Source organism: Lonchura striata, chromosome 10 (genome assembly GCF_050655825.1).
Source record: "Lonchura striata isolate lonStrDom1 chromosome 10, ASM5065582v1, whole genome shotgun sequence".
NCBI lineage: Eukaryota > Metazoa > Chordata > Aves > Passeriformes > Estrildidae > Lonchura > Lonchura striata.
Genome location: NC_140712.1, coordinates 2552573 through 2567361, shown reverse-complemented (window position 1 = coordinate 2567361; position 14789 = coordinate 2552573). Strand labels below are relative to the sequence as shown.

At 53.2% G+C, this 14789-nt stretch overlaps 1 protein-coding gene across 1 annotated transcript; it reads left to right on the top strand.

The window, feature by feature from the left end:
• Positions 1-3272: 3272 nt before the first annotated feature.
• LOC146766471 (uncharacterized) lies at positions 3273-13201 on the top strand. Its single transcript, XM_085588400.1, has 2 exons — positions 3273-3363; positions 11738-13201. The coding sequence occupies exon 2, from the start codon at positions 11765-11767 to the stop codon at positions 12749-12751; it is 987 nt and encodes a 328-aa protein (XP_085444526.1). The 5' UTR covers positions 3273-3363; positions 11738-11764; the 3' UTR covers positions 12752-13201.
• The last annotated feature ends 1588 nt before the right edge of the window (positions 13202-14789 follow it).

Here is a 14789-nt window from a genome sequence, read left to right as displayed (position 1 = left end):
ACCTGCTGTGGGCAGCAGCCCCACAGGCAGGGGAGGTGGGGGTATAAGCCATGCCAGACCTCTGTCATTCCTGTTTCTGTCTCTCATTTGTTGTCTTTTCCCTTCTGAGATAGCAGCAAGATCGTGTCACAAATGCTACAGAAAGTGTTACATGGAAAGAAACCAAAGTTCCTTTTTGGTACACACACCCATGTCAACAGCCACAGACCCACCCAAATTGAGTACCTGCAGGCAAAATGGGGAAAAACTGCAGTGTACCAGAATAGGCTGGCTTTAGACTGTTTATTGGGTAATGAAGGGGTGTTTGTGGAAAGTTTAATATATCAGACTGTTGAAAATAGATGACAACGGGGAGGTCATCCTAGAAAAAAACAACCCAGACACCAATCCAAATATGGGAAAACAGTGTTAAAAATTAACTGGTGGGGTAATGTATTGAGCATGGGATGGTGGAAGAAATGGGGATTCTTCCTTTTATGTGTTACAACTGTTATAAATGAAAATTTGTCCAGCCAAATTAACATTAAAAAAAAATATATTTATTTTGCAATCAAATTCTATCTAGGCCAGCCACAAGGAAAGAACAGAGCCGAGCCCGGGGTCGGCCCTGGGTGTGCAACAAAGAGGTCAGCCTCAGCACAGGTTTTCCTCTAAGCCCACACACCTCCATCCTGGCACAAGTGGTTTTTATAGGGAAAATTCTGCCTGAGGCCAAGATTTCGGCAGTCAGTGTTCTCTTCAGAGTCCACATGTTAATAAGATTTTCTTTTTTGGTGATGAGGGAGAACAATTCAGTGTCCGGAGTTTGTTGAATCCCTTGATGAAATTTACGGGAGGGAACGCTGCATTCACCTGTGTCTGCCCAAGGATTTCCATGATATCCATCTCGGGTCCTTCAGGCAAGGATCAGCACCTGGGGTTCCCGTATCTCCCCAGCCATGGCCCATCTCCTGGGGAGCCGCACCTTCTCACTTGTAAATCAGTTTCCAATATACACCCGGTCTCACCTGCGAGGGAGGGGGGGAATCCTAATACAAACGTGTAGAGTGTTACAGTGTTCTAACAAATGTAACAAATATTCAATGTCACATATATAATATTAGAAATGGTGCCAATTATATCTGCTACATATAACAGTATGGTAAATGTAGCTTTGTAGATAAAATTAAGCTTTAGTAGTTAAAAAAGAAACTATGTATGTGTGTGTTGCGGGGGGGGGGGGGGGGGGGTTTAAGGAATGAGATACTCGCTTCAAGGAACACGCAAATTCTCCAGAGAAGAGCAATTTGTGGTTTTCTTATTAGAAGAAGCTGATTTCTTCACGCCTTGCTCAGACTCGAAGACCCCGTGGGAATTAAAGAAAGCAGTTGACATACAACAGACAGAGTTTTTTGTTTCAAATATAATGTATGTATAACCATGAAGGATATATGAATATGCAACAGTGTATTGTTTTAGGGGTGATTTCTTCATTCACAAGGTACATTCCTCTTGGCTTAAGTGCCTAAGAGCATCTGGACCTCAGATATTCTTTCTTTTTTATTGTCTTGTAATTGTCTTAACTCTAAATTTTTATCACTCTAATTCTATTCCTATCTTTCTCACCATTTTATTATTATTAAACTTTTAAAATTCTAAAAACCAAATGATTGGCATTTTTCACAAATTCCTATCAGGAGACAGAGAAACCATTTATGATTTCAATGGCATCATTCGATTACAAGCTGTCCTTGGAATAAGGACCAACCAGACAGCTTCAGCTCCTGACCTTCCTGCCGACCAAGCCACTGAAATGAGGAACACAACATTTCACCAGGGGATGGGATCAGATTATCTGTTAGCAGAAAAAAAAGCAGTTTGTGGAAAACTAAATTACTCAAACTGATGTTGGCAAAGAGATGACAAGGGGAAAGTGTTGAAAAAGATAATACAGGAAATAGGAAAGCAGTTTATGTATTGGTCCAAGCATGGAAAGGATGGGAATGGGACACGGTTTCCTGGCTCCCTGGCAGACCAGGGGTTAAACGTTGGGTGTCTCCTGGATTGTCCCCGGAAAAGGCCCATCTCTGCAGAGACACCTTTTTTCATTTGTAAATTAGGTCTTTCTTTCTCTGCCAACTCTGGTTTCTCCAGCCCTGGCTGCAGCCAACGGTCATATAAAACTTTAAGAATCTTTTTCTACAGGCACAACTGACTTAATGTCTATTTTACATAAGCACAAATTATTCCATAACATATATTACAATGGGGCTGCGGAGATCCCCCTGCAGGTCCATGGGGATGCAGAGATCCCCCTGCAGGTCCATGGGGCTGCGGAGATCCCCTGCAGGTCCATGGGGATGCAGAGATCCCCCTGCAGGTCCATGGGGATGCAGAGATCCCCCGCAGGTCCATGGGGATGCAGAGATCCCCTGCAGCCCCTGGAGGAGCCGGGCTGGAGCTCGGCGATGCCCGAGAGGAGGCTGTGAGCCCGCGGGCAGAGGGGCCCCGCTGGAGCAGCCTGTCCTGGCAGGACTGAGCCCGTGGCACAGTGACCCACGCTGCAGCACTCGGAGGGGGCTGTGCCCAGGGGATGGACTCCGCTCCGAGAAGTTCCTGGAGAAGTCTCGGCCGGGAGAGAGCGCAGGGTGCAGCAGGGAACGACTCCTGTCCCTGAGCAGAGGGAGAAGCCCCGGGGGATGAGCTGAGCATGGCCCCATTCCCTGTCTCCTGCCCTGCCGGGGGAGGAGGTGCAGCTGGGAGCAGGGAGGCGTGGGGAAAGCTGCATTTAAGGCTCTGCACTGACTTCTCCTTCTCCTGCTCCGAGTCTTTGGAGTTTTCCGCCAGAAATCTCTCCCCTGCCCCACTCACCCACAGGGCTTCGGGCAGGTTTCCCTTTTCGGGGGAAATCAAAGCGAAGCTCTGATGCACTAACGAGGGGCAGGAGAAGTGAGGCTCCTGGGCTTCCCGCAGAGGCGGAGGCACGGGAGGCGCAGGGCCGGGAAAGCCGTGGCGGGAGGCGCGGAGAAGTTTGTTTGTGTGGGCAGCTCAATCCCGGCTCGGGCCGGGCCCGTGCCGGGGCTGTTCCTCATCTCCGGCTTTCCCCTCACGCAGCCCGGGGGCGCCGAGAGCGCGGGGCGAGGCGGGGCCGTGCGCAGAGCCCGCCCCGAGCTCGCTGCCATTGGCCGCCGGTGCCGTCAGTCGCGGTTGCGGCGCGCTGATTGGTGGGAGCGGGGCGCGGCGCGGCCCCGGCGGCGGGCTGAGGGCGGCCGTGGCCGCGCAGCGCCGCCATTGGCCGAGCGGCTGTGCGGGCCCGGCAGCGGCGGCAGCGGCCGGAGCGCGGTGAGGCGGCGGCGGCGGAGCTCGGAGGCGGCCCCGGCGCAGGTGGGAGCCGCGCTGGGCTCTGCGGGGGCTCGGGGCTGGCTGCGGGCGGAGGGGGCAGCAGGGGGCTCCGGCGGCTCGCCGGTGCCGTGTCCGGCCCGTGCCGGCCCCGGGCCGAGGGCGCTGCGGGAGCGGCTGCCCGCGGTCTCCTTCCCGCCGGGGCCGGGCAGGAGCCGCTGCCGGAGCAGCGCTGGCTCGGCCCGGCTGCTGTGGGTAGGACAGAGGGGCTGCCCCGCGGCCGGGAGCGGGCGGGGAAATTCCCGTCGCCGGAGGTTCGTGTGCCCGGCGGAGAGCGATGAGTCCTGTCAAAGTGACTTTATTGCCGAGCAGGGGCAGAGGCCGTGGGGCATTTGCCGTGCGCTCTCTGCCGTGGCTGTAGTCCGCAGCCTCCTTTTTATCCTCATTTTCCCGGCCGATCTCCCTCTGCCTTTGCCCACCGGCTGAGTTCCTTGGAAGGTTCCGACTTCCCGATGCGCCTGGAGCCTGTCCTCGTCAATGTGCACCCTCCTTTTGTAGAACAGCCGATATTCATGGCTCTGTTAAGTCTTTGTTCTTCTCCTCGAAGTTCGGGAATGTAGCGGGACTTTGAGCAGCCGTCTGGGTCAATTTGTAACACTTATTGGACCTGATGGTTTCTTTAGTTGCTTCCTTATCTACAAGTGCCCGGCCCTATGTCCAGGCAGATTCACTCCTTGACTCTGTTTTGTCCTTCCCGGGTCCTCTTTGGTTTTGGGATTATTCTCGGTGCCCTCATTCCCTGTCCTTTTGTAGCCGTTTGTGGATCAGGAGGCCTGGCTGCCACCTGCATGCCCTGGCTCAGCTGCTGGATGAGCTGCACTGCCAAGGTGTGGAGCATGGTAAAAAGATGAGAGTTGCTGCAGCATAGAAGAGGAGAAGCAGCATTCGTTTGACCCCTGGTCTGCTGGGGAGCCGGGGAACCGTGTCCCATTCCCATCCTTTCCATGTTTGGACCGATACATAAAGTGCTCTCCTATTTCCTTTGTTATCTTTTTTAGCAGTTTTCTCTTGTCATGTCTTTGCCGACTGCAGATTGAGCCACTTTGTTTCCCCCAGACTCCTGTTTTTTCTGCTCACAGATAATCTGATCCCATCCCCTGGTGAAATGTGTTTCTCATTTCAGTGGCTTGGTCGGCAGGAAGGTCAGGAGCTGGAGCTGTCTGGTTGGTTCTTATTCCGAGGACAGCTTGTAATCTAATGATGCCATTGAAATAATAAATGGGTTCTCTGTGTCCTGATATTAATTGATTCGGGTCCCAGGGGCTGGTCCATGGTGTTGTAGGATTTGTTCTGATGGTCCTTTAATTCTTTTGCCCATTTTTGTGTGTTCCCTCCATCCGGGGCTGCGTCAATTGATTGCTTTTTTCTAATTACATTATCAAATAGTTGAATTCCAACTGATTTCCTTGAACTTGTTATAGCAACAACCCCAGTGCTCTGATACACCCTGTACAGCACAGACAGTGACAGCAGATGTTGGAGTGGGCAGAGGGATGATCCCCCCCTTATTTTAGTGAAGTTTTCACAACATTCTCCATTTGCTGTTTCCCTTTGCAGCTTCAGCCGTTTCTGTTGCAGAGTCAGAGATCCTCAGCATGGGCTCTGCCTTCAGCTGTACAGATTCCATCTGTGCAAGCAGGCAGAGCTTGGGGTGAGGGGCAGAGGGAATCAGCCAATTCCTGCCCCAGGCAAGAAGAGCCAGGTACATTGTCCCCACTTTGCCCCAGCAGTGTTAATTTGAATTTCTAAAGCTCCTTCTGGGTGCCTGGAATGCAGCTTCTCTTCCAGAGGAGCTTCAGCAGCCTCACATGTGCCCCCCCCACAACCTGCTGCTTTTTTTTTTTTTCCCCTTCAAATCATCCATTTAATATTTGTGGCTTAAAGGGTGACCTTTAAATCTCTTATATTTTTGCAAAGTACAGCCTAAAGGTGAATGTTGAAAAACCCAGAAAAAAATTTTTGTATCTCTTACAGAAACATACACAAAAAATTCCAAGGCAATTCATTTTTTTTCTACTTCTCCTTGGAGTAAAAATTCATTTTCACATCTCTGACCCAAACATAACCGGCAATATAGAAGAGGGATTATTACAAAAATATACTCTAATTCTCTAAACTTTGCATTGGAACTGCAGGAAAAAGAAAAGCTCCACCAATAGGTTTAGTGTTAGAGTCAAGGCATTCCTTGATTCTGGCCAGGATGTGCAACAGAAATCATTCCATCCCCACACAGCCCGGGTGTGCAAAGAAAATTGTTCCATGACATGTGGGTTTTAGTCTATTTTTCCCAAACTGGATACAGTCTAAATGCATTGGTTTAATGTTCTGTAGTTTCAAGTTGTGCAGTTTTTAGTATTTGGTTTCCAGTTGGACCCGGATTCCTTTGCTTGTGCTGTTAATGAGGTGGGATGTGCTGGATTTCCTTCTCAGGCTTTTGCAGACCAGGTGTCTGCAGCCCTGCCGGGGGCAGTGTCTGGGGTAGGTGTTGGTTGCTGTTTGCTGTTGGGGTTGATGTTTTGCTGCTGGTCGTTGTCTTTGTGGGTCTCTTTTGGGCCATTCCCAGTGTGTTGAGGTGTTAAACTCATCTCCACTGAGTGGTGTAACATCCCTTAACAAAACCTTTAACATTTGTTTCCCCAAGGCCAAGGCAAAGCAAGCCTGAGTAGAGAAATCAAAGGTTAACAATGTTCAAGTCTATGAGCTGGTCTATTTTCCATGGATGCACTGGCAGGCAGGGCAGTGTGTGAGTGTGAGTGAGAGCCAGAGTGGAATTGTCCCGGTGTCTCCCCAGCAGCTGTGGCAGTGCAGGCCCAGCGAGCACTGAAGCTGCAGCAGTGGCAGCAAGGGCTGGCCTCGGTGGCTGGAGCTGCCCAAGGAGGGTGGCCAGGCCGAGGATTTCAGCAGAGGAGGTGTGGGCAGGCCCAGGGCCTTGCCCCGCTGTGGAGCCCTGGCTGCTGCTGCGCTGCCTTCAGTGCAGGCTCAGGGGGGCCTCCCATCCTCCTGCTGCAGGCGGGAAGTGCAAATCTCCGGGGCTGCAGAGACCTGGAGCCCAGGCTGAGGGGTCCCCCCGTGTTCAGCTGTGCTGGCGGCTGTTTCTGGCCTCGGGGCCCCTTGGCATGGGCCACGCCACTTGGCCACCAGTGGTGCTGCTTTGCACTCCTTAGGCAGAGCCCATGTCCTGCTTGGATGTTGGCAACAGCAAAGTGCCAAGGCAAGCTCTGTGCCAGCCCAGCTTCCTGGGGGAGAGATTGCACCAGAGACAGGATTCTGGCCACAGACTGCTTTAAATGTGCATCCCTTATCTCCACCCTGCACTAGGTGGAGAATTACCAGGGTAAGGAATTCCTGATATCAATTGCAAGGGGAAATAATTGAATATGTGCCCTGTGTCTGGCTCTTCTTCTTGCCCAAGCCAATGGCAAAAACCATACCCATGGCATCTTGGTCTCTATCCCCAGCTTCCAAAGGTGTTTCTTTCTTTCCCCTTTCATTCTTTGTACCCAGCCTGAGCTCTGGGGTTGCCAAGAGGTTACGGAGGTCCCATTGTATTCCTAAAGCTTCCATAAGCCCCTGGAGGATCTTTCCTGTAAAATGAGTTCTGCTTCCTGAGTCTGTTGCTTCCACAATCCCTTTTATTGGAATTATGTCTTTTAGAAATGCCTTAGTAAGTGATCCAGTGGTTGCTGAGCAATCAGAATTGCTTTTGCCCCCCTGTTAGGTGAGATGGGGTCACCAGAAGATACTGAAGCCTTCCTGCTCAGGGCATTTCAGTGCCAGGCTCTTACGAGCCACACACAGCTGTGCCAGTTGAGCTGACCATGGGGGTAACCTGCGCTTTGTCTGATACCCCTTTCCTCAATAACAGCGTGTCTTGGAACTCTTTTCCCTTCTGCTGCCCTTGAAGAGCCATCCACCAAGACATTTTCTGCCTCAGGCCAGGCAATGTCTCCTGAATCTCCCCCAGGCTGGGTCTGGAGCTGTGTCACTTGAATGCAGTGCTGGGTTTCTTCCCAGCCCCTCTGTGGGCTGTTCAAACAGGAGGCTGGGTTAAACCCTTCCCCTGTCCTCAGTTCTGAATCCTCCTGTGCCACTGAACAAGTTTCACACTGTAATAACCGAGCACTGCTCATCCATTGCGAGGCTCTTTTGGTGATCAAAGCTTGACCTTGATGGCAGACTGGAACAGTTGGAGATCCTGTTGTCATCAGGTTTTGGGCCTCGGTTCTCGTTGAAGCTGTGGCTACACAATTCTGCAGGCAATGAGGCCACTTTGGCCACTGGGCGAAACATTTTGGCCCAAGAATTCCTTTGGCATGGCCCTGTTTAACATTCACCTACAATTCCAATTTCTTTTCTGAGTCTGGAAGAGCCACAGCTGCAGAATCAATATTTTTAGGTTTTCATTTTCTGAAGTTTTGCTCTCTTTCTCCTGTCCGTACCACAGCATGGAGGCTGTCTGGGGTCAAAAAGTCCTACAATGTTCTGGCTGGAACAGAGAATCCTCAATCCAGGCTGTGTAATTCTGTATTAATCCTCAAAATTGTTTCAGGTCCTTTTTGGTGCTGGGATATGTTACTTCTTAGATTGCCCAGACCCTCTCTAGGTAAATCCACCAGGAATCTTCAGTCCAAATATTTCCAAAATATTTAACCATTTTCTTCTCAATTTGCCTTTTTCTTTTTTCTTTTTCCAGATACTCAAAAGATGTTTTTTGCCAGGAAATTCAGCCATTTCACAGGGCTTTGTCTAGCACTTGTTCTTGTCCTCCTCATTGGAGCCATCTGATTCCCTGACTGGCAGGATAGGAGTGCTGTAGGGAGACATCCCTGGCTCCAAGAGCCCTGCCTTTAGCAGGGACTCCATACCAGGCTGTGAGCCCTTCCTTCCCTCCCCTGGAACAGGGTGTTGCTTTTAGACACCACTTGTCCTGGTTGCTTCCAAGTAACTTGGAGAGGCTCCACATCAAATTTTCCCTCTTTCCCTGGGGCTGCCCACACCTCTGGGTTCCCTTCAGCAGAGGCCTTGCCAGACATTTGACACAAAGGTACAGCAGCAATAGCCTCTGTATCACCTTTTACAATATTACAATGCCACCATCAAATTCCTTCCTAGTTAATTACAATCACAGTAGGAAGAAAAAGAAATTAGTTTATTTCAAATCTATCCTCCACAGCTTGTAATAATAATTGAACAAATTATACCAGCTCGGCTTTCCCATTTATTCCCTTAATAATTAAACATTCCTTTACAATTTTCCCCCCTTAGGTGTAAGATTCAGAGTGGATGGAGAGGCCCCTGTGTCCATCAGGAGAGGCCTCCTCTGGATGCAGACCCAGCCTGAATGTTCTCCAGGGCTCCAGTGTGGTGGGTCCCCGGTGGGATGGGAGCTCAGAGAGCCCTGACAATCCATGTCCATGCAGGGGTGGACTTGCTCCTGCTGAGGGTGCTGCTGTCTGTGCTTGCAGTGTCCTTGTGGGCTGCAGCTGGAGCCCTGACTCCTTCCCAGGGGCTGTTTGGGTGGGCTCTGCCCTGGCCAGGAGGGCAATGCCTCTGCCAGGTGCTTGTGGCCGACCCCGTCATGCCCTGGGTGCTGGGACCCCCTTGGGCCCTGGGGTTGATCCCTCAGGGGCTGTGGGAACTCTGCCGTGGCCTTTGCCTTCAGCTTGGCCTTTTGCTCATCCCTTCTTGCCTTCAGCTGCTGTGCCTTTGTGCCCAAGTGCTGCAGGGCCTTCTTGTGCCACTCCTGCAGCCCCGGTCACTGCCTGTGGGTGCTCATCCTCTGAGAGCTGCTGAGCTTTCTGCAAAACCTTTCCTTTCTGCAGGGACCCAAAGCAAATCCTGAACAGCAAATCCTGATCCTTCATGTGCACTCTGCATTTCCCAGCTGTTCCTTTGTGTTCCCCCTTGTGCTCAGGGTCCCTGCCCAGCCCGTGTGGCAGAGCCGGTGCCTGTCCTGCCGCAGTGTCCAAAGGCGGCCCCCCCGGCGGGCAGGGCCGGCAGCTCCCCGGGGCCGGGCAGCGGCCGGGGCGTCCCGCAGCCTCCTGGGGGCCGGGGGCCACTGCCGGCCCTGCCCGGGGCTGGTGGGGTCAGGCAGCGCCCGGCGCTGAGCCCCGGCTGCCCCACAGCCCCGGCCCGGCCCCGCAGCTCCCCACAGGCCCCAGCCCGTGCTCCCGGTGCCGCACCTCTGCGCCCGGTGCTGCCGCTGCCACCGCAGAGAAACCCCTGGCATCCTGACCTCCTGCTTTTCCTCTCCTGGAAACTGGGAATTCAAAATATTAGCTGGCAAATTGTGAGGTTAAGACTCTGTGGAAAAACATCCCAATCCAGAGTATTTTTCTCTTCCTCCTTTTTTCCCTCATCCTTTTTCTTACCACACAGATTCCTCCTGCTGCTTCTTGCCTGAACCATATTGCTGCACACTCCCCTTCACCTGATTCCTTCCCAGGACACGAACACCATCCATCCCCTGTTGTCTAAATGCCTTCTCCACTTTCCTTGTTGCCTCCCTGGGTGTCCATGTCCTTAATTACCTCTGGGGGAATGTGCAAACTACCTCAACATTCTCCCAAGGGACCCTTCAGAGACATTTTGGGATCATCATCCCTTTGGCCAGGACCCCTCCCTGTCTTTCCCTTTTCTCCCCTCCATGGGTGCCCTGCTATGTTCACTCCCCGAGGATCCCAGGGCACTCACTGATGAGATTTTCAGTGCTCTCTCCCTGCTGACTCTTCACAGACCCCCTGATGTGTCACTCGTCTGTCTCCTGGTCACTCCCGGGTCCCCAGTCAATCCCCGGTGCCGCCGCCAGCCAAGGGAGCCGATCACCCAAAGTGGGTGAGGCACCTTCAGCTGCACTCCCTGCCCGCTGCCCCAGATGGTGGAAGGAATTCGGGATGAGCCCCAGGGTGTGCGGGAAAATTGACATCACCAGACGATTCTGTCCACAGAGCAGACAGAAGAGTCCTGTAAATGGAATTTCATTCCTAAAAATGGGAGAGGCCATGGGACATTCCCCATGGGATATCTCCAATTGTTGGAGGACACAGTCTCTTTTTCATCTGAACTTTCTTGGCCACATCTCCCTCTGCTCTCCCCACTGGCTGAAGCACTTGACAGGTACAGACTTCCCAATCCACCTACTACATACCCACCTTGATATGTTCCCTGCTGTTATATAGCAAACGATATTCATGGCTCTGTTAAGTCTTTGTTGTTCTTCTGGAAGTTCATGAATAGGGAAGGACCTTGGCTGAACAGCAGTTTGTGTCATCAATTGATAACATTTTCTGAAACTGATGGTGTCTCCTGTAATTTCCTTTTTTACAGCTCCCTGGCCCTATCTCCGAGCAGATTCAGAGCATCTGTTTGTAAAGACACTTTCCTGTGGTTCCTTCCATGGGGTCCCCCGTTTGTGGGACATCCCCCCTGGAGCAGGGTGTCCCCTCTGTGCTGCAGCCCCAGGGCTCGGGCCGAGCTCAGCCAATCAGAGCCCGCGGCGCTGATGACTCACCAGTTGCCAGGCAGACTCGCAGCTCCCCGCGTTCCCCACCTGGACCCACCTGCGCCCCCCCTCGGCCCCATGGCCCCGCGAGGGGAATTTGGGGAGGTGGGAGTGGGGCAGCGCCAAGGCCGGGCCCCCCCGCGCTGTCCTGGCGGGAGCGGCTGCAGTGGGGACCGAGTGCGGGCGGGAGCGGCCGAGAGCCCAGCGCTGCCCCAGCCCGACCTGCCCCAGCTCCATCCCTGCCCCTGCGCTGGGATGCTGTGGGTCTGGGGGGAAGAGGGAGCCGGCAGTGGGTGCTGGGCCTGGGGGCAGGAGGAGAAGGGAAGGAGAAGCAGGCTTGAGGAACAGAATGGTCAAACGATGGATGTGGCAAGAGAAGATGGGATTGTGGAGGAGAAGGAAGCATTGCAGGAGGAAGACGAGTGTGAGGAAGAGCAGAGACACAAGAGGAGGAGCAGAAAGAGGAAGCAGCAGAAGGTTCCACCCCTCCCTGTGTCTGCAGCCTCCCCCCAGCCCCAGGAGCGCTGCTCCCTCCACATGCAGCAGGTGACTGTGGAGATGGATCCACGATCTTCACGGGGTGAATCTTGGTGTTTCTGAGCTTCCTTGGGCTAAATGTTGGTGCTTTGGTTTTATGTGGCAGCTGAATATTTATATCCTGGAGGAGGTTTTTCCTGAGTTGTGATGTTTAGGGAGTTTTTGATTCGTGTCTTGGAAGTTTGCTATATTTTTGGGCTGAATCTTGGTGTTTTGGAGGTTCTTACAGACACAAGATTCCAAATGACTTCCTGAGATTAACTTGGGCAAGGTGGAACCTCCAGTCCAAGGTGCTCTCCTCTTGTTTTTTCCCCAAACCAGGATTTGTCATACCCAGGGTGTGCCTGGATGGAGGAAGAAAAGCCCCAGAGATGCTGCAGGAGGAGGAGCTGCAAACCCAGCCCAGGGAGCTGCGGGGAGGAAAGAGCCCCCCTGAGCCAGGAAGGTGGGCGGAGATCCAGCCAGAGCTCGGAGCTGGTGGAGAAGCCTCATGGCAGGGAGAAGCCCCACAAGTGCTTGGAATGTGGGAAGGGTTTCAGGTGGAGCTCCAGCCTCATCCGGCACCAGAGGATCCACACTGGGGAACGGCCCTACGAGTGTGGGGAGTGTGGGAAGAGGTTTCGGACCAGATCCCATCTCCTCAGTCATGAGCGGATTCACACAGAGGAGAGGCCCTACCGCTGCCCCGACTGCGGGAAGGGCTTCAAGCACAACTCCCACCTCATCAGGCACCGGCGCATCCACACCGGGGAGAGGCCGTACGAGTGTGGGAAGTGTGGGAAGGGCTTCATAGACAGGTCTGGCCTGATCTGGCACCAGGTGATCCACACTGGGGAACGGCCCTATGAGTGCTTGGAATGTGGGAAGAGCTTTGGGTGGAGCTCAGGCCTGAGAAGGCACCAGCGCATCCACACTGGGGAGAGGCCCTACAAGTGTCCCCAGTGTGGGAAGAGGTTTCAGACCAGCTCCAATCTCCTCCTGCATGAGCGGATTCACACGGAGGAGAGGCCCTTCCACTGCCCTGACTGCGGGAAGGGCTTCAAGCACAACTCCACCCTCATCATGCACCAGCGCATCCACACTGGGGAGAGGCCCTACATGTGCCCCACTTGTGGGAAGAGGTTTCAGAGCAGCTCAAATCTCCTCCTGCATGAGCGGATTCACACGGAGGAGAGGCGTTTCCTCTGCCCCAACTGTGGCAAGGGCTTCAAGAAGAAGTGCAACCTTGTCAGGCACCGGCACATCCACACTGGGGAGAGGCCATACTTGTGTCCCCAGTGTGGGAAGAGCTTCACCCGGAGCTCTCACTTGACCAAACACCAACAGAGACACTGATAAGGGGAGCCCTGAAAGTTCCCCAGCTGCAGGAAGAGCTTTGTGCACTGCTCCAGCTTCATCCCCCATTGGAGGACCATGTTGGGAAGAGCCCTGGTGATCCATGTTCCCTGTGATCTGTGCTGGGAAGACACCTGACCCTTTTCCCGCCCCTGCCAATGACCTGATGTGGGATTGAAGAACATGAGGGTCTGGCCATGGCCCTGTCACTACATTCACTCCCACCTCAGGTCATTGCCAGGGGCAGGAAAGGGACTCTCTCTCTCTCTTTCCCTGAGGAGAAGGGTGTCCTTTCCATGCAGGAGGAAACATGTGGCCAGGAAGATACAATTGATGGTGATGTAGTTTTCTCTGTAACTAGTTTTTCTTATCCCTTCTGTTGTTAATATTTTTTCTGTTTCTGTTTGTTCCTTATCTCGTTGCTGTTCCCAGTAAATTGTTCTTATCCCAGCCTGAGATCTTTCCCTTTTTTCCTTCAATGGAAGGTGGGAGGGCAATGAGTGCCTGCAGGGTTTGAGCGGGAGCAGGAAATTGAGAAATGCCATTCCTGAACCCCGGCCTGTGGAAACCGAGCATCCCAGCTGGTGCCAGCCCTGGTGGCCATGGCAGCAGCCTTGGGAGCGGGTCCCTGGCTGGGGCTGAGGGAACCTCTTCACTCTGGTGCCCAGGGACAGGAGTGGAAGGAGCAGCTGCAGCTGAGTCGGGGCAGGCTTAGGTTGGATCTCAGGAAAGGGTTTTTGCCCAGAGGCTGCTGGGGCACTGCCCAGGCTCCCCAGGGAAGGGTCCCAGCTCCAGGGCTCTCTGAGCTCCAGCAGCGTTTGGACAGCGCTGCCAGGCCCAGGCTGGCAGTGTTGGGGTGTTCTGTGCAGGGCCAGCAGTTGGACTCGAGGATCCTGATGGGTCCCTCCCAGCTCAGCCAATTCTGTGGTTCTGGGATCCATGACCCTGGGGATGGGAGTGTCAATGGTTGCCATGGCAACGGGCTCCAGGCCTGAGCTGGTGTCCATGGCAACCACCCCTGGCATGGGGTCTCCATGGAGCTGCCCAGGGACTGACCATAGCAACAGGGGCTGGGGATGGTTGGCATGGAAACTGACCATAGCAACAGGGGCTGGGGATGGTTGCCATGGAAACTGACCATAGCAACAGGGGCTGGAGATGGTTGCTATGGAAACTGACCATAGCAACAGGGTTTCCTGGTGATGGTTGCCTCCTTAGAATGAGATTTGTCACTGGACATCAGAGGGGTTCCATGGGGACTTTCCAAGAGTCTCCAGTCTGTTCAAGAGCTGGAATGTCACACACAGAGACAGGGGCTCCATGGAGACCTCCCAAGGGTTTCTGGGGATGGCAAAGAGCCGTGTGGTCAGAGGCAGTCACAGCCATTCCATGGTGACATCCCAGGGCACCTTGGGCTGCAAAGGCACCGATCTGTCACAGGCACTCACGGGGGCTCCACGGTGACATCCCAGGCATCCTCAGGCTGCCAAAGAGCTGGGATGTCACACACACTTCTGCCATGGGCAGAATGGGAGCTTCAGGCAAAAGCTTTATTTCTTTATTGGAGAAACTCCTGCTGAGTCATGAGATGGAGACACCCAGCAGCCACCATGGGTTCTAAAACCCCTGCAGGGCCCCCAGACTTCAAAAATTCCTTTTAAGAGAGGAGACTGGGAGTGACTGGATCCAATCCTGGCCCCAGAATTTGTCAAAGGTTTATGTATAAACGATTGGACAGGTAGAATTGAACAATCTGTCAATGCAATTTGTCCCACAGGATTAATGATGGAATACCAGATATATTTATATAAATACAATCTGATCATTATAAGACAGTAAGCTCTTAACCAGAGTTATTTGCTCCACAGTCCAGAATCTATAACACCTATAGGATATTCTGCTCTAGGAAGCAATTTTGAAGTCAGCAGGGCCTTGCTGGAGTTGTTTGAGCCCATTGCAGGCAGAGCCTCCTGCTCCAGCAGGAACTGCCTTTCCTGTGCCAGGAGCAGGGCAGGTCCCGCTGCAGGAACAGCCCCAG